The sequence below is a fragment of the Aythya marila genome, assembly GCF_965140915.1.
Source record: "Aythya marila genome assembly, chromosome: 22".
Lineage (NCBI taxonomy): Eukaryota > Metazoa > Chordata > Aves > Anseriformes > Anatidae > Aythya > Aythya marila.
The window spans coordinates 1,383,321-1,403,902 of record NC_139063.1 but is presented as its reverse complement, the minus strand read 5'-3'; the positions used below and the strand labels follow the sequence as shown (position 1 = coordinate 1,403,902).

The 20,582-nt window shown below is 49.2% G+C and overlaps 1 protein-coding gene across 1 annotated transcript; it reads left to right on the top strand.

Moving 5' to 3' along the window:
* The first annotated feature begins 373 nt into the window (after positions 1-373).
* SMAP2 (small ArfGAP2) lies at positions 374-18,309 on the top strand. The gene is made up of 10 exons (XM_082777477.1): positions 374-550; positions 12,602-12,735; positions 12,871-12,956; positions 13,793-13,871; positions 14,244-14,330; positions 14,801-14,882; positions 15,317-15,417; positions 15,531-15,696; positions 15,945-16,267; positions 17,178-18,309. Exons 1-10 carry the CDS (start codon positions 448-450, stop codon positions 17,301-17,303), a joined length of 1,287 nt encoding a protein of 428 aa, XP_082633603.1. The 5' UTR covers positions 374-447; the 3' UTR covers positions 17,304-18,309.
* The last annotated feature ends 2,273 nt before the right edge of the window (positions 18,310-20,582 follow it).

The window sequence follows — 20,582 nt, the reverse complement described above, 5'->3', positions numbered from 1 at the left end:
CCAAGCCCCCCCTGGCCCCCCAAACCTCCCCCACCCCCCCCACCCCCCCTCAACCCCCCTCAAGACCCCACAACCCCCCCCGCCCCCCCCCACACCCCCCACACCCCCCCTCCCCCCGCCCCCATTCACTCCCCCTCCCCTTCCCACCCCGTCACGTGACCCTCCCCATTCATGCCTCCCCCCCTCCCCTCCTCCCCCCTTCCCCTCCTCCCTCCCATTGGCTCCCGTGGGGCCGTGCCTCCCCTCAACCAATCAGCGCCGGGCACGGGCCGAGGGGGCGGGGACTCAGGAGGCGTTAAAGCGCGCGCTGCCCCCTCATTGGCTCCTCCCTCCTTACGCCCCGCCCACTACCGGCTGACCGGAAGCAGGAAGCGGCGGTGGCTCCGGCGGCGGCGGCGGCGCCGTGACCCGCGGGCGGGCAGCGGCGGCGGCGGCGGCGGCCGCGCCATGACGGGGAAATCGGTGCGGGACGTGGAGCGCTACCAGGCCGTGCTGGCCGGGCTGCTGCTGGACGAGGCCAACAAGTTCTGCGCCGACTGCCAGGCCAAAGGTAACCGGCGTGGGGGGGGGGGGGGGGGGCTGGGAACGGTAATGGGGAGGGGGAGGGGCGGGGGGGGATTTGGGGGGGGGATTTGGGGGGGGTTGAAGGGGGTTTGGGGGGGGTTGGGGGGGCTTAGAGGGGGGTTGAGGGGGGTTTTGGGGGGGGTTTGGGGGGTGGTGACCCGGTGCGGGGGTGAATAGGGGGTGTATTGGGGGTGTTTAGGTAAAGGTAATAAAAAAATAAAGTAAAAAAAAGGAAAAAAAAGCACGAATTTGGTTGTAGAGTGCTCCCTGAGGTCCTGGGATGGGAGCTCAGTGGTCTCCCGTATCGGGGGGAGGAGGCCCGGAGGGTGGGCATGGCATGGTGGTGGATGTGGGGGGTGTATGGGGGTGTATTGGGGGGGTTTAGGTAAAGGTAATAAAAAAATAAAGTGAAAAAAAGGGAAAAAAGCACGAATTTTGTTGTAGAGCACTGCCTGAGGTCCCCGGGGGGGAGCTCGGTGGTCTCTGGTGTTGTGGGAGGAGGCCCGGAGGGTGGGCTCAGGGTGGTGGTGGACGTGGGGGGAGTTGAGGGGGCTGGGGGTGGCCCTGGGGGGGTCACAGGGGGGTCACCCGGTCAAGGTTTCTCCCCTCCGGTGCTGGGGGCAGCCGGGGGTGTCGGTGCCCCAGGAGGCAGGGGGGTGGCACAGCCCCCACTCATCCCCCTGTGATGCTGGAGCCTTCCTGCGGCTCCCTGCTGGGACAGCGGAGAGTTTCCCATATTAAAAGGGCTAAGGGTAGGGCTGTTTTTTATTTAAAATCCTGTTTTAATAAGTTTTTCTCGTGGTTTGGAGGTTGGGAGTTGGGGATTGTGTCCCAACAGCCTCAGTAAATGAGCTCTAGGAGCTGGGTCTCGGTGTCCAGCAGTGTCTGGGGGCTGCAGCGTGACCTCTGAGAGCTGCCAGCTCCCCCTGAACTGCCTGAAAATGGGGCTGCTCTGCATATAAATATAAAATATATTAAAAAATAACAAATAAAAATATAGGCTGCTCCTATAAGGGGCTCTCAGAAGCCCAGAAAGCGGTGCCCTCGTAGCAGCAGCTTGGTCTGGCAGCCCCTCACACCTCCACCTGGCTCTGCCCGACCCCGCAGGCAGGGAGCTGAGTGTAAAAGCCTGCGAGTTCCTTATCTCCTGGCTCCTAACGCCAGCACCAAGGGCACAAATAGCTGTCTTATCTCAAGGCAGGGCAGCGTTCTCATCACGGTCCCTGGTTACTCGTCGCGTTGCTGTTCTGTAGCTGCTCCTGTTGACGGCGTGTCCTGGAGATGCAGCCTCCCTGGCACTAATTCTTAAGTCACAGTGCACGGTTAAGCCTCACCCCCGAAGCCTTAAGCTGCTTGTGCCTGGGGAAACACCTGAGACCTGTCTGGAGGAGTGGGCTGCTGTTGTGCTCAGGCCTGCCTGGTGAAATAATGATCCCAGATCCTAATGAGGCTCGTGGAGATGTGAGATCTCGGTTTGGAGAGCTCCTGGCTGCATCAGGGTAGGCCCAGCGAGCTCTCCAGCCAAGCATCGTGTTTTGTGCTTCTGTTGTGGCTTGCAGTGGCAAGGAAGGCCTGAATTTTGTGCTTGCTGCTGCTGCAAGGAACTGCAGAGCTCCTTTCGGCATGGGAACGAGCCCAGTGTGCTTGTGCAGAGTGAGGAGCACATCTCGTTTGATCTACGGCTTAATAACTACAACTCCGTGCAGGTCTGCACTGACGAGACCACGTGGCACTTGCTGCCTCCAGATGGTTTTCCTCAACGTTTCCAGTGCTACCTGGAAGCGTGGCAGTGCTTCTGTGCAGCCGGCTGCTTTATGGCTTTGGGTGAGCTCTGAGTGGGATGTGCGTTTTTGGAGATCCCGAGGCCCAAAATCATCATCTTCCCTGCAGAAGTTGAACTTTTTTTTCACGTGCGAGGCGTTGCAGCGGGCTTCGAGCGGGCTTTGTGTCCTTGCTGAGCTGCAGATGTTGGTGCTGCGGCCCCGTGTTGGGAGCAGGCGTCCGCCAAGGTCACCGCTGGATCTGGGTCGCTTCGTTAGCGGTGCTGGGGGGTGGCTGGAGGCAGGTGGCACTCCTTGCCTGCTCCTCCAGACAGCTCGTGTTCAAGGTCATCGGGATCTCGGGGCAAATCTCAACAAAGCTGAGGGCAGAGGAAGAACCTGGCGGCTCCCCCAGCCCCTCTGAAGGCAGTGCTACAATAAAACACTGACTTTTGACTCTTTTTTTGTGCCCAGCTTACCGGATCCATGGCGTTTTGCTGCTTGAGCTGCGCCTTTCCAAGCTAGCATGACACATAAGCAGAGACTGTTCAGATGCCACCCACACTTCCATTATGCCTGTTCCCAATGACCTAACTGCTTGCTGGGTTTCCGTGCTGTATTTCTTCTATCTGCAGAACTAAATGAGGTTTCGGTACCTGCAGGTGTCAGCTGCAGGAGCTGCGTGTACCCACCTGATCTCGTACCTCCACAGCGGCCTCAGCATCAGTCCGAGCCCTTCTCCCCTCGTGTGTTTGGGATTTGAGTGGCTTCCTCAGCACACAGGACTCCTTCCAAGGCTTTGCTTCTGCGCAGCTGTGCTGTAGGAGCGACACAGTAAGAGTGAAAGGAGAAGTGTGAGCACAGCGGCTTCCCTCGGGGCTTCACACAGCTGCCCGTGGCCAGGGCTAAGTTGTTGGAGACCAAAAAAAAAAAAAAAAAGGGACAGGGAAACTGGGAAAACAAGCTCAGGGTGGGTTGCTTCTGCAACAACAACAGTGTGCAGTGCTTTGAGGCTCTTGTTTTGGAGGAAGTGGGTGAGATCTCTGCCCTGCTGCTTCCTCTTTCCATTGTGGGGCTTCTGTCAGTGTTATCTGTGGGTAAAGTGGGCAGGCTGGTCAGAGAATGGACAGGTGAGTGTGACCTGTGCTGAAAAAAAGGCATGGCTAGAGTGCTTTGTGGCAGCTGAGCTTGTGTGAAAGCTTCAGTGTACATGCAAAGGGTCTTCCAGTGCTTGGACAAACCAGGCTTGATCTTGGTGGCAGCCTTTAGGACATCGTCTGGCAATGCTAGGCACAAACAAAACATTTATCCTTGCAAGTGCTATCAAAGGTATTCACATGATGCTATCAGGATACTTATTGTGATTATCAAAGCAGTGTTTCTGCATGGAGTCCTGGCACCACCTGCGATGGCACAGCTATAACTACCTCAGGACTACCCAGTGTGGCTGAGGTGGAAGGCTGGAGGGACTGAATCATCATAATCCTCTTTATTTGAAGGTCTTGGCTGCTGTGTGCATTGCTGGAGTGCAATCCTTAAAAGAGAAACGAGCTGTTGGTGAGTGGGATCCTTTCTCTTGGTGCATTTCTTTGTGGCAGGGACACTTCTGAGAGCAGTGGTGGTTCCATGTATGTAGGATGTCAGGGCTGCCAGGCACTGATGGTCTGTCAGAAGCCAGGCTACCCAACACCAGAGTGAGCCCGGAGGCTGGAGCTGTGACGCAGGTGCAGGAGGGATGTGGTGTAATCAGGAAAATTGGTCCTGACCTCAGATGTCTTCCAGTAAGTGGAAACAGTCCTGTGTTGAGTAATACTTGAATTAACTGGAGTCTTCTCTGTGTTTCTGACTTTAAAGCTCTGTGCTGGACCTGTGCAACATGCAGCTAATTCTGTTTGATTTTCTCCTTCTCCCAAACTGTTCCCCTCTGCTCTCCCAGTCCTGTCTATCCAACAGGCTCCTTGGATCCAGTTTCATTGGAACCAGAACCAATTCCTCCAGGGAGCACCAGCGAGGACTGCTCTAGCTGTTCATCACTTAAGGTTGCCCTGTGCTCCTCCTGGTTTGTCTGACTCTCCCCTCCGTCCCTTGTGTCTTGTGAGAGCTGCGGTGCCAAAATCAACCCCTTCTTGTAACCTGAGTGGTTTGCTGGAAAGCTGTTTGCTCCTGAACACAACCTGAACCCTGATCTAATTCCTCAAGTAGCTCTTTCTGAAAGAGGGGCGGAACTTGGCAATTACCTGTGAGGAGGTCGTTAAGTGCTGGATGGGGTAGGAAGCGGCTGGCAAACAGGAAGAGTAGGATAAGAAGCTTGTGGCTACAGCAGGTATGCTTCAGGAAGGGTGACCTCCAGTAAAATGGGGGTTAGTCATATTGCAGGTGGTTTAATCCAGCCAAACGAGTGCTAATATGAAGCATGTTGCTAATAGTCAACACAAAATCTGCTGTGACTCAAATCCTCCATCGGCAGAGGAAAGCTATTGAATCACAGGTGACTTCTCCGTAAAAGAAATGTGAAGAGTAACCTAAATGCTTGTCTAAAACAAGTGTGTGATGAAAAATCACTGTGGGGAAAACGGAGCAGTGGATGGTGCTGCATGCTGTTTGCCTGCAGTCAGCTTCAAAATCAGAGCTATAGGTCTAAAGCTGCTCAGCTTGCTTTAGAAAATCTTGAATTAGGAGAAGCTCACTTAATGGAAGCTTGCCCGAAGGGGTGCATATATCTTTGTGTGTACACTCAATTTAATTCTTAGCTGTGGTCCTAATATTCTGCAGTTATCTTTACAAAGTGCTGCTGCTTTTGCAGTGTTCTACCACAGAACACTGGCCTGAGAAGATGAAATGAGCTTTGCCCACGAGATTCGCTTTATCCTTTAGTGATCTTTGTCCTGGGGGGTCTGAGTGGTGCTGCCCTGGTGTGGGACCCTGCCTGCGAGGGAACCCAGCTCCAACTGGGAGCCTGACCCCTGTGCTCACCTGCGTGAGGTAGGTTGCTGGAACTTCCCATCCAAGCTGCCCACCTGGCAAAAAAGCATCCTCCTTTCGAGGGGGACTTACACTGGAATTGGCTTCTGATTAGTAAAGAGTTACTCGAAGAGATCCTTTCAGAAAAGAGATGCAGAGCTGAGTCACAGAGATGCAAGTCTCTCCATCTGACAGAAATAGATAACAAAGATAATCCTCCGAGTAGAGGGCATCTTGGCAAACCGTGTCTATTTTAATGCTGTTGTTGTTCTCTCCCAGCTATATCGACCCATCTGTGGAGAGCCAAAGTGTGCTGAGTGGCTGCTACAGCAAAGGGTGTAAATTAAGGGCCCGAAAATGCCATGTGATCCTCCAGTCATAGCTGCAACTTCAGTGGAAGTTTGTTCCTATAGTAACTGCCAGATGAATTATATAAGGTAGCAAACACTCGGAGCTTGTGCCAGCCTCTCCAGAAAATGCCTCTGGTTTAAAGGTAACTCATCCTCCAAAATGCAAGCAGGCTATCAAAACAAGCTAGAGAAGCAAGAATAGCTGTTGGCTCCTTCAGGTCGGTGCAGAATAGTGATTATTTTGTGTGTCCCAGGGAATCTAGGACAGAAACGCTTGAGTTTCTGAGAGAGACTGCGTTGAATCAGAGCTTCCTTTGACTGTGGAGCTGGATTTGCCTGTGCTCTTGGGCCTTTCAGTGCCATGGTAAACTGCTCACCTCTGCTATTGTCAAACTGTACATTTCCATCCTGGCCAGATTATGCCTTTTCATCATGAATATCAAGTCTTTTTTGGTGATGGATAGTGAAGAGGAGTTCATTTCCAGAACAGGTCTGTTTTGTAGCAAAAAGTGGCCCAGAAGCTGACTGCTGTGTCAGGAGCTACAGTAAGGGCTTTGACTCCAGATCTACAAACTCAAAAATCTAAATTCAAATCTAAATATCAAAAATTAAAAAAAAAAAAAAAAAAATTACAGCTGCATGAGCAGACTTGATGGTAGAAAAATTCAAAGCTGAAATGCCTGAAAGACAGGGCTTGTTTACGACCTTTTTTTTTTTTTTTTTTTTTTTTTTAGCATTTCACTGTGATTCAAGCCTCCTTGAAATAAAGCTGTTGCTTTTACACTAGCAACTCCTAGGCTCTGACCTGTGTGTGGCATTGGCCAGACCGCAGTGACCAGCCTTTTATTATCAAATCTCAGAAACTCCGTCCTGGTCTTTGTTGCCCATCTCTGTTAGGACTCCTGTGCTAACCTCCTCAGAAAATACGGGGTTCCGTGGGACTGATTTTATATATTGTTAGGTGGTGTTGCTGTCAACGTTGGTAGTGTTAACCAGTTGTCTGGCATAGTCTTAGTATAGCATCTGCTTGAAATTGTTGTTTTCATGGTTTATCTACTGAAGCAATAAACATCCCTTCCTTAAAACAGCAGGAAGGACCCACCCTGCTGTTCGCAGCATCCATTTCAATTTCCTCCGCTTTGCTCTGCGTCTGTATCGTCGCAGCACCTCTTCAGAGAGCAAGATGGTAACAACGATAAGACTTGGGTTGAAAGCTTCTTCTGCAGTCTTACCACTGCTCATTGTTAGATCTGGTGTTCTGGGAACAACAGGTCAAATTCTGTGTGCCTGCCTTCAAAGCCACCAGGCCCTGGGACAGTAAGCATTTCGGGTAAACTGCAGAGGCTTCATAACCTGCCCTGGAGAGAACTGAGCCAGCAGCAGTCTGCTTGATCTGAGTTGGCCAGTAATGTGCCGGTTGTAAACACTGTGGTTTGGGGAAACAGTATATGGCTGCTGATAACAAAGAAGAATTTAAAGGCGAAGCTCCAAGCTGTTGTCTGCAGCAATGTTCTCAACCACTGTAGATGCCTCTGGCTCTTCTTTTTGCATGCAAAGAATGGCTGAGGCTTGTAGGTACTGCAGCAGTCCTTCATTTGGAAAAACAAACACCAAAAAAAAACCTGCTACTAACTTACATGCATTAATAGCTACCTGGCATAATCAAGAGATCTTGAAGTTAAGTTTAACTGTCCTTTTCACTTGCCAGCAGGGTTTACCTTGTTTTCCCCCAGATAATCTGAACACTTGACTGCAGAACAGACGTCTACAGTCGAGAGGAGAGGAAGCTGTTTTGTAACATGGCTTTTGTCATAGCTTCTCTATGAATGGAATGAATTTCAGTAAGTCATTAAGCAATCTCTTTCCAGAATAAGGAAACCACAAGTCAAAGGAAGCTCTTGGATACTTGGCTATTTCCTCATTTGGCACTGCCAAAAGTTGGGCTTTTTGCTCTCATCAACTTTGACTCGATGAGAAATTTCCAAGTGCTGGTGAAGGCTCGTAGGAGAGGATGTGGATGTCAACTCGCTGAGACTACACCTCTCCAAGGAGCATTTCCCACATCCCCTTTCCCTGTGTGTGCAGAGGGGGTGGTTGGACCTCAACACATGTAGTAGTGTTAGCTGGGATCAATGGGCCTGGCAGGCACACTTCCCAGTTACAGCTGGGCTTTTGCTGGATCGCCTGCGAGTCAAATGATTGTTTGCACTAAGAATATTTCATTAGGCTTTGAATGGCTGTGTGCTCTCCTTCCTGCCTGTGAAAGCATCTATTTTTCCCTGACCCCCTTCCCCCCCCCTTCTCAAAAGAGCAGTGGCTTTGCAGCCAATTTCTGTTTTATTTTTAAATGCCTTCTGGAGGGTTATTACTGAAGAAACTTGCACAAGTAGCTTGAGCCAAAATGTAATGTCTGAATAAAGGATGAGGAGTGAATCCCCTTGGGATTCCTCGATTAAAAGCACTCCAGGGTGTGAACTTTCAGCAAGTGGCTACAGCATGGTGTGTGCTAGCCAGGCTGGGCTTGGGTTTTAAAGGGAATTGCGAGCCTTTTCACCAAGGGCAGATCATTCAGACAGTCCTTGTCGGCATTAATGATTCAGTCGTGGGTGCTAACTTAAGCTGGTATGGGCTGCCTGGTATGCAGTGTTTATTTTGACATGCTGGGATATAAAACAGGCCATGAAACCAGCGCATGGAGGCACTGACTGGGCAGCAGGGTTTCTTGCATGTAGCTCTCTAGTCCGTTCTGGATACGGGTGCATCCCCCTTTAGAAATGCCCTGTCAGGCATTCAGTGCAGCTCTCTTAAATGACAGAGCTGACTGGGATCTCTCTGCAACCAGTCCAAGGCCAGGAATATGCATGGAAGTGGTCTCATCTAGCCTTAATATTGTGCTGGATCTGAGTGCATAGCCAAGCTCTTGAATCTGCTTTGATTAATATCCAATTCTTCTTGAAAACTGCGTTTTCCTTTAATCTCTTGTTCATCTGCAAATGGCATTCTCCAGGAAGCATTTTGCATATCTGAGGCACTGCGCAGGGGCATGAGATGATTAATCAGAACCGAGCAAGTGATGCCCAGCTCCAGTTAGTGCCAAGGAACTTGCTTTGCTTTCTATGGATGTTAAAATTCGGTATAATACTGAAAGGAGCGAGTGCAGCACCAGGCGTGCGTGTCTGATGCCGGTTGGCATTGCAGCAAACTTCAGTTTTGCATATGGAAAGTGAGTTTTCATTCGGGCCTCCAGCTCTAGAGCCATCTGGTAGCTGTGCGGATGCCAGCCTGAAGGGAACTATTTTTATGATGCTAGTGAGTGTGTTCATGCAAGGACCGATTTCTTTCATGTTTCTTTCTACTGGTTTAATAAGCCAAACGCTTCTGTGAGCTGTGCCTTAAAACCTTTGGTCTATAAGCTCCATTTTTGTGATTCCTCCAACCTGGAGGGCACAAAGCTCCTGTGGTGTCCTGGGCCCTCATGAGCGTCCGAAGGCCTCAGGGGGAGATGAGGCCTCTGGTGGCTCCAGAAGTGCTGGTGGGGTTTTCTCACATGGCTTACTGATCTAAAAGGCGTTTTTCTCTGAGAAATTGTGCCTTTGTGCTTTTACAAATGTGTTCTGCCTCCTCTGTCAGTGCCCAGTTGCTGTAACTGCTGTGCAGTTTTCAGCTCAGTTTAGTTTCGGGAAGTTGAGTGCTGTAACATATGACTGAACTCGCTTCTGTAAATACCTTCACCTGGGGCTTTCTGCAAGTCAGTCACCTTGAAAATAGCATGTGAAACCGTGGGGAAATGACTGCACAAAAATCTCCCCTGCCTGATCTCTCTGGGCACTTCCTCATGCGATTTCTAGAGCGATTCCTTTGCTGTGGCCTCGAGGGGGAAGTGGGAGCCTTGTTTACAGCAGCACCGAGGCCGGCCTCCCCCTCGCCCTTGAGACAAAACACAGTAAAAAGCAGTAAAAACATTGTTTTGGCTTTAAGGTCTGGGGCACTAAGTAGTGAAGCTGAAGGCCTGGTAAAGGTATGCGTGAGGCCGGGCTGGTGCCCCTAATCTGGGCCTTGGGGCTTCACCCATTGCTCCCTCAGCAGCCTGGCCTGCAGCAGCCATCTTGTGTGGGGTACCCCTGCCTCCAGCAACAGCCCCGTAACCTTCCCTGCTGCTTGGGGCACCAAGTGTTAGTTTCAACCAGCACAGAGCTATTTCGGTTCTGATAGCTGGGCAGACTTCATTTGCCTCGTTGCTACTGCTCACTCTGCTCATCGCTGATTATTCAGGAGCTCCCCTCGCCTGTTGTGTGCGGTCTCGCTGTGTCAACCTTCTGCTGCTGCCTCTTGTGCAGCTGCTTATCTTAAAGAAGCTTTTTATTTTTCACTCCAGAGGGGTGTAGCTGGGTTTTGTTCCTCTTTGAGAGACCTCAGGCAGCTTTTTCAGAGCTGTCCGAGTACCTGCTGCACGCTCCCATGTTGTGAGCAGACTGCTCAGCGTGTGGGGTCACCGCCTTCCTCCTGGCTCAGGCCACAGGAACAGCCCCACACTGCCAAAATTCTGACCTCTTCTGCTTTGTCGGTCTGAAGTCCTCCTCACGGCACTTCTTGGCACTGCAAGTACTGCTGGAACAGCCCTCGTGGAGGGGAACCGCCTTTCGTTGTGTAATATCTGCATTTGCCACCAAGTGCTAGCTGCTGGGAGGCTTTCAGAAATCCTCTGTTTTAATGTCCGCTAGTGTAATGGAGCTGCTTTTACACCGGTGTCTCCCAGAGCTGGCACCTAGCAGAGCTGGCCAGCTGTTATCCCAGCACTCAGCCCTTGCTGTTTCGGGTCCTGCATCGCAGCTGGGGTGACACCAAGGCAGGATGGGTGTCACAGCACCACTGAGTCACCCATCCTGTGTCACAGGGTGGGAGGCTGCAGGGGCTTGAACTAGCCCATGTGACGATCTTGAGCTGATTACTATAACCCCGATGCAGTATCTAGCTGGCTATTAATCCTTTTAGTCCTATAAAAGCTAAATATATCTGGAGTTTAAATCTAACCTTGAATCTCATGCTTAATCCTGCCATCAGTCTCTCATATTATAGCTTTCAGGAGCAGTTTGGATGAGACAGGGTCTGGCTGGGAGAGAATGTTACCGGATAAATCAAATGGAGGATCAGAGTTCCTGCCTTTACCTTGGTGGGTTACAAGCATAATGTTGAGCAAACTACAGACATTTATTTCCATGCTTTTCTTTGGCATGCTGAGGTGATGCTAATAGGATGGGCTTCTCCTTTTATTTAATCACTTCTAGACTTGGGTAGATGTAAGACATTGAGGTGCAGTCAGGAAGGTGCTTCTAGAAGGTGTTCACCAAGAGCTGTTCCTAGGCAAGGAAATGACTTTGATCAGCAGCATTAAGCCAGTGCCTTTCCAAAGGATCACTTCTAGTGAAAAAGCAGAAATAGATGTTGGGCCAGGCCAGAAAACTTGGGAAAGCTTTTTCAAAAAAATAAATAAAATAAGGTAGCTGCAAGAAATTCTTCTGGGGAAGTTAGAGGTTGCATGCCTCTGCCCTGGAAGGAACCGTGAGCCAGTGATTGCCTTATTAGTGTTAAATCCCTCAGGATGCTCTGGACTTGCCCAGTAAATTGGAGTTAAGTTTAACTTTCCTGAATATGCTATATGGCTGTTAAATGCAGTGCTGCTTTTCTCGGGCTTTGAAATTACACTTTCCCCCTCTTTCTCCTCCCACTTCTGTATCATTTGCTTTGAGGATTGCTATTTTAACTATGGCAAGGAAAGGCAGCATAACTCATCTGCAGTAATGCCTGTAGTCCCTCTGGAAGTACTTGGTAGATTTGCTGTGCTAGTCAGGTACCTCTTTGAGGAAGCTTATCTTGGAGCAGCACTTTTTATCCTGTAGCAATAAAAGTGCACCTCATGCTCCTGGACGGGTGGAGGGAAATGGGGAGCTCTTCATGTATCTGCTCTGCTTAAAACTGTTCTGCTCCAGGGCTGGAGGCTGGTGGTTCTTCTTCAGGATGTGGCTTTGCTGTAGGTACCATCAGCCACAATAATACCCAGCTGCGACTTAACCACACAGATGGCAGCTCCAGCCTGGTTATCTCATATTTAAACCTGCTTGTCTTGCACTGCAGAGGACTGCTTCCAAAGCTGGTCTTCAGTGGGTTTCAGGGGCTGGGGGCTGTGTTGGTCCCAGCCGGGGAGGGGGCTGTGAGCAGTGGGAGTGCCTGTGCTGGGCTGCAGAGCCCCTCATCCCCCCCTGATGTGCTTCAGCCTTCCTCCAGAGAACTGTTTGCAGTGAGTAAAACAGCTCGTTAATCTTTCCCTCGTGGTTCTCTTCCCTGGCATGATCTCCCTTCCACACCTCAGAGCTCTCCTGCCTGTCTGAAAGCCGCATGCAAAGTGAGTCTGATTAGAGCTGTAGAAACTGGGGAGTGAACTGTTCCCAGGTCCTGGGCCAGGATCTGGCCTGGGGGTCAGAGCACCGGGCTTCGTGCTGCTCTCCTCACTCATCTGCTTCTTCCTGCACAAGGCCAACAGAAGACTTGATGCAAATCATAAGTTTTATGCTGCTTTTCCTAGAGCAGCAGTGGATATTGTGGAGCTGGCTCTCAGGTAACCCTATCACAGTGGAAAGGTTCTCTGTTGTTAAAGCAGGAGCAGACCTATTTTGCTGTGACTGTTTAAGCAAGGGGAAATTGAGGTTTGTGGTCTTGAGTGGTTTGAATGCTTATTTTATTCCCTCTTCCCCTTGGAGTTATTTGTGCAGAGCTCTCAGCATGGAAGAGGGAGGTAATAAAATACTGGTTCTAACTACAGTCACTGGGAGATGATTTTTAAACATTCTGCTGCTAATTCAAACTTCTAGCCTGGACTCCTCAGTCCCAGTTCACTTGGTGCAGTTTCTCAGTTGCTCAAGGTAACCGCGGATTGACTGGCTGGTATGAAACACTTTTATCTCTTTGCAGGGCCACGATGGGCATCCTGGAATATTGGTGTGTTCATCTGTATTCGTTGCGCTGGGATCCACAGGAACCTAGGAGTTCATATATCCAGGGTAAAATCCGTCAATCTTGACCAGTGGACACAAGAACAGATACAGGTAATGCAGGTGAAGTGAAGGGATTGTTGTAGTAGTGGGGGTTTGTGAGCTGGGGGGGAGTCATAAAGTCTCAGAGACCAAAGAGGTGGGAAGTGAAGCAAAAAGGTAATCGGGATGAGTTCTTTTGAATTGCAGTGCATGCAAGAGATGGGGAATGGAAAAGCAAATCGTCTTTACGAAGCCTTCCTGCCGGAGAACTTCAGGCGACCTCAAACAGATCAGTATCCTTTCTTCCTTTGCTGCTGGGGAAACACGGAGAGCGTTCACCTTGTTGCTTAGTAGCTGCCCTTGTTGCATAGGAGGCTTAACTTCATGTGCGTAGGCATCAGCTGTGAGAACAAGTTCCTGGCTAGGCACCCTCTGACATTGCTTCAGCCACAGGCAGCTTGCTTCCAAAACAAAGTGGAAGAGAGCTGGAAGGATTGTTTCTGAGCTGTGCAGGTGGAGAACTGGAAGCTGAGTGGTACAAGCCAAGGTGTTGTGTGAGATGCACTTCAGGGCCTGTGGCAAATAAGAGGCTTGAGCATTTAAGATCCTTAGTGGAGACAGCTGGAAAGATCCAACACTTCTGAAAATGAAGCTGTAATTTTCTACTACATCTATTAAATAAGGGTTTCTAGCCAGGTAGTGCAAGGGGCTTTACAGATGCAAACCTAAAAGGAGCATCTCTCCTTAGTTTTAGTCGTAAGCTGGTGGTTGAGGTGTTCCTGTATGCATCAGATCCATTTATCTGACCACTGTGCCTTGTGCTGATGACACGTGTGCTCTTAAGTGATGTTCAAAGTAAATACACATCAAAGAAAAAAGCACGGTAGGAATTAAGCCCTGATCTAGTGTACCTTTTATAGCACTGTCATGCTTTGAATAGTCCAAAGGAGCAAAAATTGAGCAGCTAAAGTAGTTGGATCCAAGGCTAAATTATTTTAAAGTTACTGCTGGAAATGCTCTTTAGGCAGTCGTTAATTTAGTTACAGCTTGTACCTTGTATCCGTGTGTTAAACAAAGCTATGCAAATCTTCTGCTCTTGAATCATTTGTCTTTAACAAGCTTCTTGCAGAGCTGTGGAGGGCTTCATTCGTGATAAGTATGAAAAGAAGAAATACATGGACCGAAGTATTGACATCAATGCATTTAGGGTTAGTTCCTAATCACTTCTACGAAGGCTTGAGTGCTTGTTAAGTGTGGGTCTGTCTCATGAGTAAGCAGTGAGTGTATGAAAACAGACAGGCTTAAATTTCCTGTATTAGTGACTAATTTCTACAAGGCTGATCGGATTCAGTCGTTCTGTAGAGAATAATTTAAGTTGGAAGGGACCTCTGAAGGTCAGAGCACGACTGATTTCTAATGTAGGTCTTCAGCTGTATATCTGTGCTGTTGGATGGGTAGCTTGCTAGGAGCTTGAAATGAGCAAAGATTGAGGCTTTTTGGGTTAGTAACAGCACACAAAGATCTATCATTCTTACTGCGTGATGTGAGCTTTGACCTCATGTCAGTGCTTTTCTTTACAGAAAGAGAAGGATGACAAATGGAAAAAGAGTAATGAGCCAGTATCAGAAAGAAAACTGGAACCTATCATCTTTGAGAAGGTGAAAATGGTAAGACCAGAAGCCATGGCCATCGATCAATTGTAAAGACTTCTCTTGAGCAGGACAGAGGTATTCCAGCTTCATATGGAAGCATTTTTTCAGGCCTCAGTCATAGCAGTGGATGCATTGAGTCACACTAATGGTAGTAGCTTGTTTTCCACTGCTCAGACAGATACTGAGCAGATGTGCTCTGCCTTGCAGTGCAGAGCAGATTGGAATCCAGCTACTCCCTGCTTAGCTTTCTAACTTGAGCTGTTATTTTTCCTAGTTTAGAGCATGCTTAAATTTGTCGATGGGTTCCAATATAACAGGACAGTAAAACAACTGTCTGGAATACTTGCTCTGAATTTCTGTTCACTTTCAAAGCACTTACGTCCACTGGGAAAAGGATTTTTAAGGGGTTTAATCTCTCATTAAAGCCTCCGATATATCAGAGTAAAAACAAGACTTGAACAAGACTTCTGGTGTTCTTTCCCTAGCCTCAAAAGAAAGAAGAGACACAGCAGTCTAGAAAGAGTTCTCCTAAGTCTTCTGAACCAGTAGTGGACTTGCTAGGACTTGGTAAGAGCCTCTCCAGCATTATTGCACTTGTTAAATTGCCCCCATGTTCTATCTTTGGTCTTGTGAATTTGGTGAACTCTGAGTACTTTATTTCCTTCTCTGGTCACTGCAGCAGAAACATCTCTTTTCCTTTTTTCTGGCGCAGTGGCTGTAGTATTACAGGAGCACTTAATGGTCTCCAGACACCATGTGGCTCCTGGCTACTCTGAGGTTAATGGGACAGATATGGCACAGTGTGCTTCCTTGGTCCTAAGCCAGTTCCTTCCCTTCACCAGAAGGGAGAGTGAAGAGCTGGCAGTGTGCTGGCTGAAGTAGGTTACAGGTCAGGTCACTGGGTTGAGTGGCATATGTGCAAACTGCTTCATTGGCAAGGAGGCAGCCCCTCAGCCTGAGGCCATCTGCGTGCCCGCCCATCACAGCTTTCTTTCTCCCAGATGCTCCCGTGACAAGCACCCTTACAAATGGCAGGCCGAGCAGCTTAGAGAAGGATCTTGATCTTTTTGCATCGGTGGCATCGAACTCTGACTCCAGGAAGGTAAGAAGGGAGCATCGGTGTTTGCCAAAGAGATGCTTGAATGAGGAGACAGTGATCTCCACCTTCCTGCAGTGCTTCAGGCAGCTGATGCATTTGTGCTGTTTTTTTCTCAGGTCACTGGTTCTATGCCAACCTCTGGAAGTGCTGGTTCTGTTCCTGAAAACCTGAACCTCTTCCCCGAGCCAGGAGGCAAAGGGGACGAAGTGGGGAAGAAGCAGCTCTCTAAAGACTCTATCCTCTCCCTGTACGGCTCTCAAACACCTCAGCTGCCCGCGCAAGGTACCAGATCTCAGAATAGAGCAGCACAGTAATTCAGAGTGGGTGGGGGTGTCCTGATAGCTGACAAGCAGGGATGTGGGAGTGTAGGTGGTCCTTGAGAGCTGGCGAGGAGCATAACGAGCTGCGTAGCCTGGATGTCACGGCCAAGCGAGCGTTGCGGCAGGCTTTGATTTGAAGGTCAGCGTTTCAGCCCCAAGAGTGAGCGCGATAACACTCCTCCCCTTTTGTTTTATTCCTCCTTTTTTCAGGAGCAATGTTCATGGCCCCGGCTCAGATGGCGTACCCCCCAGCAGCTTACACGGGCTTCCCAGGAGTGGCTCCTTCCAGCAGCATGATGGGAGGCATGATGGCCCCCTCGGTGGGCATGATGGCCCAGCCTGGGGCTGCGGGGATGGTGACCCCCATGGCCATCCCAGCCGGGTACGTGGGCAACGTGCAGGCGGCTGTCATCGGTGTCCCCAACGGGATGATGGCTGCGCAGCAGGCTGGCTACGTGGCCGGCATGGCAGCGGTTCCCCAGCCTGTCTACGGTGTGCAGCCAGCACAGCAGCTTCAGTGGAACATCACTCAGGTGAGGGGGGATCTGCTGCTGACCCGAGGGTGGATGGAGGGCAGGGGAGGCACAGGCAGGAAGCTCCCTGTCCCTTGTGCTCTCATAGCCTGTCTCCTGAGGTTGGGTGAGGCGTGCTGGTGCTGCAGGCAGGGATCAAAAAGCAGTAACAGTGGTCTCAAGGTTCATGGTGGAGACCAAAAATCAGTGTAACATCAGCTGAAAGGAGAAATTCCTCAGCTTGATAGATGGGCACGCACCTGGGAAATTGCTAGGTAGTGATCCTTGTTTTTATGGGGATAAATGGGAAACAAAACCTTGACTCTCCCTTCATGTAAACATTTGAGGAGAGATGGGGCTAAATAGCAGGTTTGTAGACAAAACTAGAGTCCTGCATAGAAATCAGAGCTTCCTGTGAGCTGAGTGATAGAGGTTTGTGTTCATGCAGTAGCATCAGGCTGCATCTGTGTTCTGTGCCTTGAGCTAAAGGAGCTGGGCTGGCGACTTGCAGGCTGATTTGAGGTATAGCAGGGGTGCTATAAAACCCTGTTGTGAATCAGGAGTGCTACTAGCACTAGTACCAGCTGATTCATCTTCCTCTAAGAGGCTGCTTAGCATGGCAAAGGAAGGTCAGATAAGAGCACACACCATGTTTCGGCAGTGCCTCGGATTCTATAATAAGATGAAAGGTGTGTGAGTGGAGTTTGCTTTTGTAAGTCTAACTTGGGGTTGACTGTAGAGGACTTTAACCTTTAGGATATCCTTAAATGAAGCTTTATTGCCTTGTTTGAGTCTGTGCACTGTAACTTTTTACGAGGATTCGCTTAAGACTAATGTGTTGGGGAGGAAGAGTTTTACTGTAGCTGACTGCCGTGGGCTGGCACGTTTTCCCCGGCATAGCCCTGATTTTCTTCTCTTCTCCCCTCTGCAGATGACCCAGCAGATGGCTGGGATGAACTTCTATGGAGCTAATGGTATGATGGGCTATGGACAGTCGATGGGTGGAGGAGGTGCCCAGGGAAGCAATCAGTCCCTCAGCACTCAGATGTGGAAATGATCCCGTGCGTTGTGACCATTTTTGCCTTCTGTTCTGTTCTTCAAAACTGCTCCATGAGACATTCAGGGTTTTTCTTTCTGGCTGGCTGCCCAGCCCGAACCTCTTTCCATAACTGAGACCCATCTCTGCCTTTTCACTGTCAGACACGGTGAAACCTCAGTGACCAGAACATGAGCTCCCCTGTATTTAGCACAGTCAATGCACACTTCTGGGGTGGACCCCCCTCCTTGCACAAACCTCCACTAATGCTTCTGGGTAGCACTTAATGTCCTGGGGTCTTAGCAGAGGTGTGACTGAGGAACGTGGGAAATCTGTACTTATAATAATACTGCCTGTAATTTCAGGCCTTTTAAGAACCACTTAAACTCTAGTATTAGTAGGGGTTTTGGTTAGCAGAGGGGTGGAAACCCTGTTTGGTGCTGAGGAACTGGATTTTAACCCAAGCCCGGGGCAAGCAAGCCTTGCTACCTCTTCCCTCGAGCAGCGTTCTCTGGAGCTGAGGCCTTGCTGTGCTTGGCTCGCCAACCCTCATTGGAACCAAAGTCATTTTGAAGACCCCTCTCCCTCCCCCCATGAGCAAGCAGGATTCTCGCACAGTGTGGGGGCAAGCTGTTTGGAATGTGAAACTTGCACTTCAGAGTGGCTTTTCTGTCTAATCTGTGGTATCGATGTATTTAACTTTTAACGAACTAACTGAGAGTTAACTTATCAAGGGCTGAGAGCCCGCTGCAAGTTTTCTTACACTTTTAAAATGACTATGACATCCTAATTTATACTTTTTTCATATTTTTTTTTTTTGTTCCTGTGTAACCCCGGTACCCCTTCCCAGCTAGCTTTAGACATTTTAATCTAGGCATAAAAAGTGGGTGGGTCAGATTTCTTTCCTCATCTTCAGTAGAACACAACTGCTTAAACTCATCAGCGTGAGCAAGAAGTCAGACTTCTGCGGTCTCCTCTCTCCTGTGTATATGTAAATTCCCAAATAAAATATTGCAGTGAAACCTCAGCTGACTTGTCTTGTTTTTCAAACAGCCCGACAGATTGTGCTGAATGCTGCTCTCCCTGGTGCGAGTTGTTCACTTCAGGTGTCGGATGGAAGGCTCCCAGTCCCAAATCGGACGAGCTCCATCTGCTTTGTAGCAGGGCTGCGTCCCAAATGTCAGGCAAGAACGGTGTTTGCCTGAAAGCTGAGGCTGCCTGCAAAGAACCAGGCTCAGCAGGGGCGAAATCAGGTCAGTTGACAGCTTTATATACAACAGAAACCTGCAGCGCAGGGGTGCGGGTGGATGCAGCATTCCTGCAGCTGGGAGGAATGGGAGAACTGCAGCTCCACGCTGACGTTCAATAAAAGCTGACCGAGGTCTATTCAAAAGGTACACTGTAAGCTTTCAGAGAGAGGGTTGGGGGGATTTTGGGTCGCATAAAGAAGACAGGAAGGCCAGTTTTCCTAGGGCTGTGCGTGGCTGTGCGCAGCTGCAGGAGAGAATTTGAATTGTGTGAGCTTTGAGCTGATGTTACTCCGCTTGCATATTAATTATGGTGCCTATTAATTATGGTATTTCTTTCCTCCAGCAAAAACTGTTCTTTTCAGGTGGGAATGAAGTCTGATCCCTCAGAAAAGAGGGTTTCATCCTTTAACATCTCTATTTTGGGGGAGAGGGTTGGCTCTAAGCTACACAGGGTTTGCGGCTGGACACTTTGTGAAGCTCAACTCAAGGCCAGAAGTTGTTTTCAAGCTGGCTTTAATCATCTTCACTTGCTGCCCCAGTACTGTACATGCAGGTACAAGCCAATGAAAATGTGAATGCTTCAGTTTGTTCCTCCTTGGGAAAACTGGCTAAGAATACTTTACAAAATAGCGTGCACCCTCACAGCCATCAGTCCTGCTGCATATAAACCACAAAAATACAAGAGTTTTACATTAAGAAAGACCACGCACATATAAAACATTACATAACACAAGTATAAAATTGCCATTTGCTTTTTTTTTTTTGTTTTAAATCTATAACCATTCTCAAGTATCCATCACAAGCCCATCCCCTTGTCTGGAATACGGAACCGGGGCGTAGAGAAGCCCCTGGTTCACCCCTCGGTGGCATTTATTTCAAGGTGGAGTTGTTAAACTTATGAATCTGTCATCAAAGCAAAGTTTACTACAAAATGAGTGGATTAGTGAAGGCAGCCAGATCTGTTCACTAATGCAATTACATCCTGACTTCCAAAAAGTGAAAAGCTACCCAGGGTGAGTACTGTGAGTTCTGCACCTACCTCTCCTTTGCCTCTCAGGTCCCGGTACGGAGACCCGCGGCTGCCGCGCAGAGGGGGAGATGTCTGCTACCTGCTCTGTCTGAGGTTGGAAGCTAAGCTCGTAGTAGCAATTAACCCGTGGCTAATGGTGTTCTGACAGCTCTCCAGTCTGATCCATCTCTCTTGGTTTGGGTAATTCTTCCCAATGCAGTTTGTTGGGTACTTGAGGAGTGAAAAATGGGAAGTAGCGTAGGTTTGTGTGGGCGTATGGTTGGATGCACCCTGGTCAGGACGCTCCTCTTAGCCTTTTGAAGCAAGCTACCTGGAGAGAAAAGGCTCTGGTTAGCAGTGGCTGGCTGAGAAGTCTCGGGTGCATCTCATTGCCTCGTACCTTTAACGATCTTGGACCCTTCTGTGTGAATTCTTTGTTGGTGCACCTTGCTAACTGCTCTGCTGCCCTACTTTGTATGGGGCCAACAAAGTTAGAAAGGCGTAGGCTGTGTGTAAGAGGTTTAAGGTACAGGCAAAATCCTTCACGTCTTGTAGTTTGGAAATAGAAATTGAGTTTTTCTCATAGAATGAACGCTTCAGTTCAGGTGCTTCTAAAAACTTGGTGCTTTTTGTGTGCTTAAGTGGGTTTGGTTTTGTTTGTGTTTTTTTTTCCTGTTGCTGCTAGTGATCAGATTCAAGGATAAACTGCAGTTCAACCTTGGAGCTGCTACTTTAATTTGTTATTAAGCTGGATGTATACGCTTGTTTTTATATTTGAGGTATAAACTTCTGAGATCAATGACAGATTCTTGAGTCCTGGACAAACTTCTAAACGGCCCAGGTGCTTGCTCATTTAAATTTTGAGGTGGGGAATAGGACAACATGATGGGGAAGATTTAGTTCTAACTGCACGAAAAGATCAAGCCCTTTAAGAAAACAAGGCCACCAACTTCAAAGTGCTAACGTTCACCAGGCATCCGCTGCCAGGGGCCCTGGCCACTTGCTTCGAGGAGGGGAGCGCTGCTGCCCCCAGACCCGACA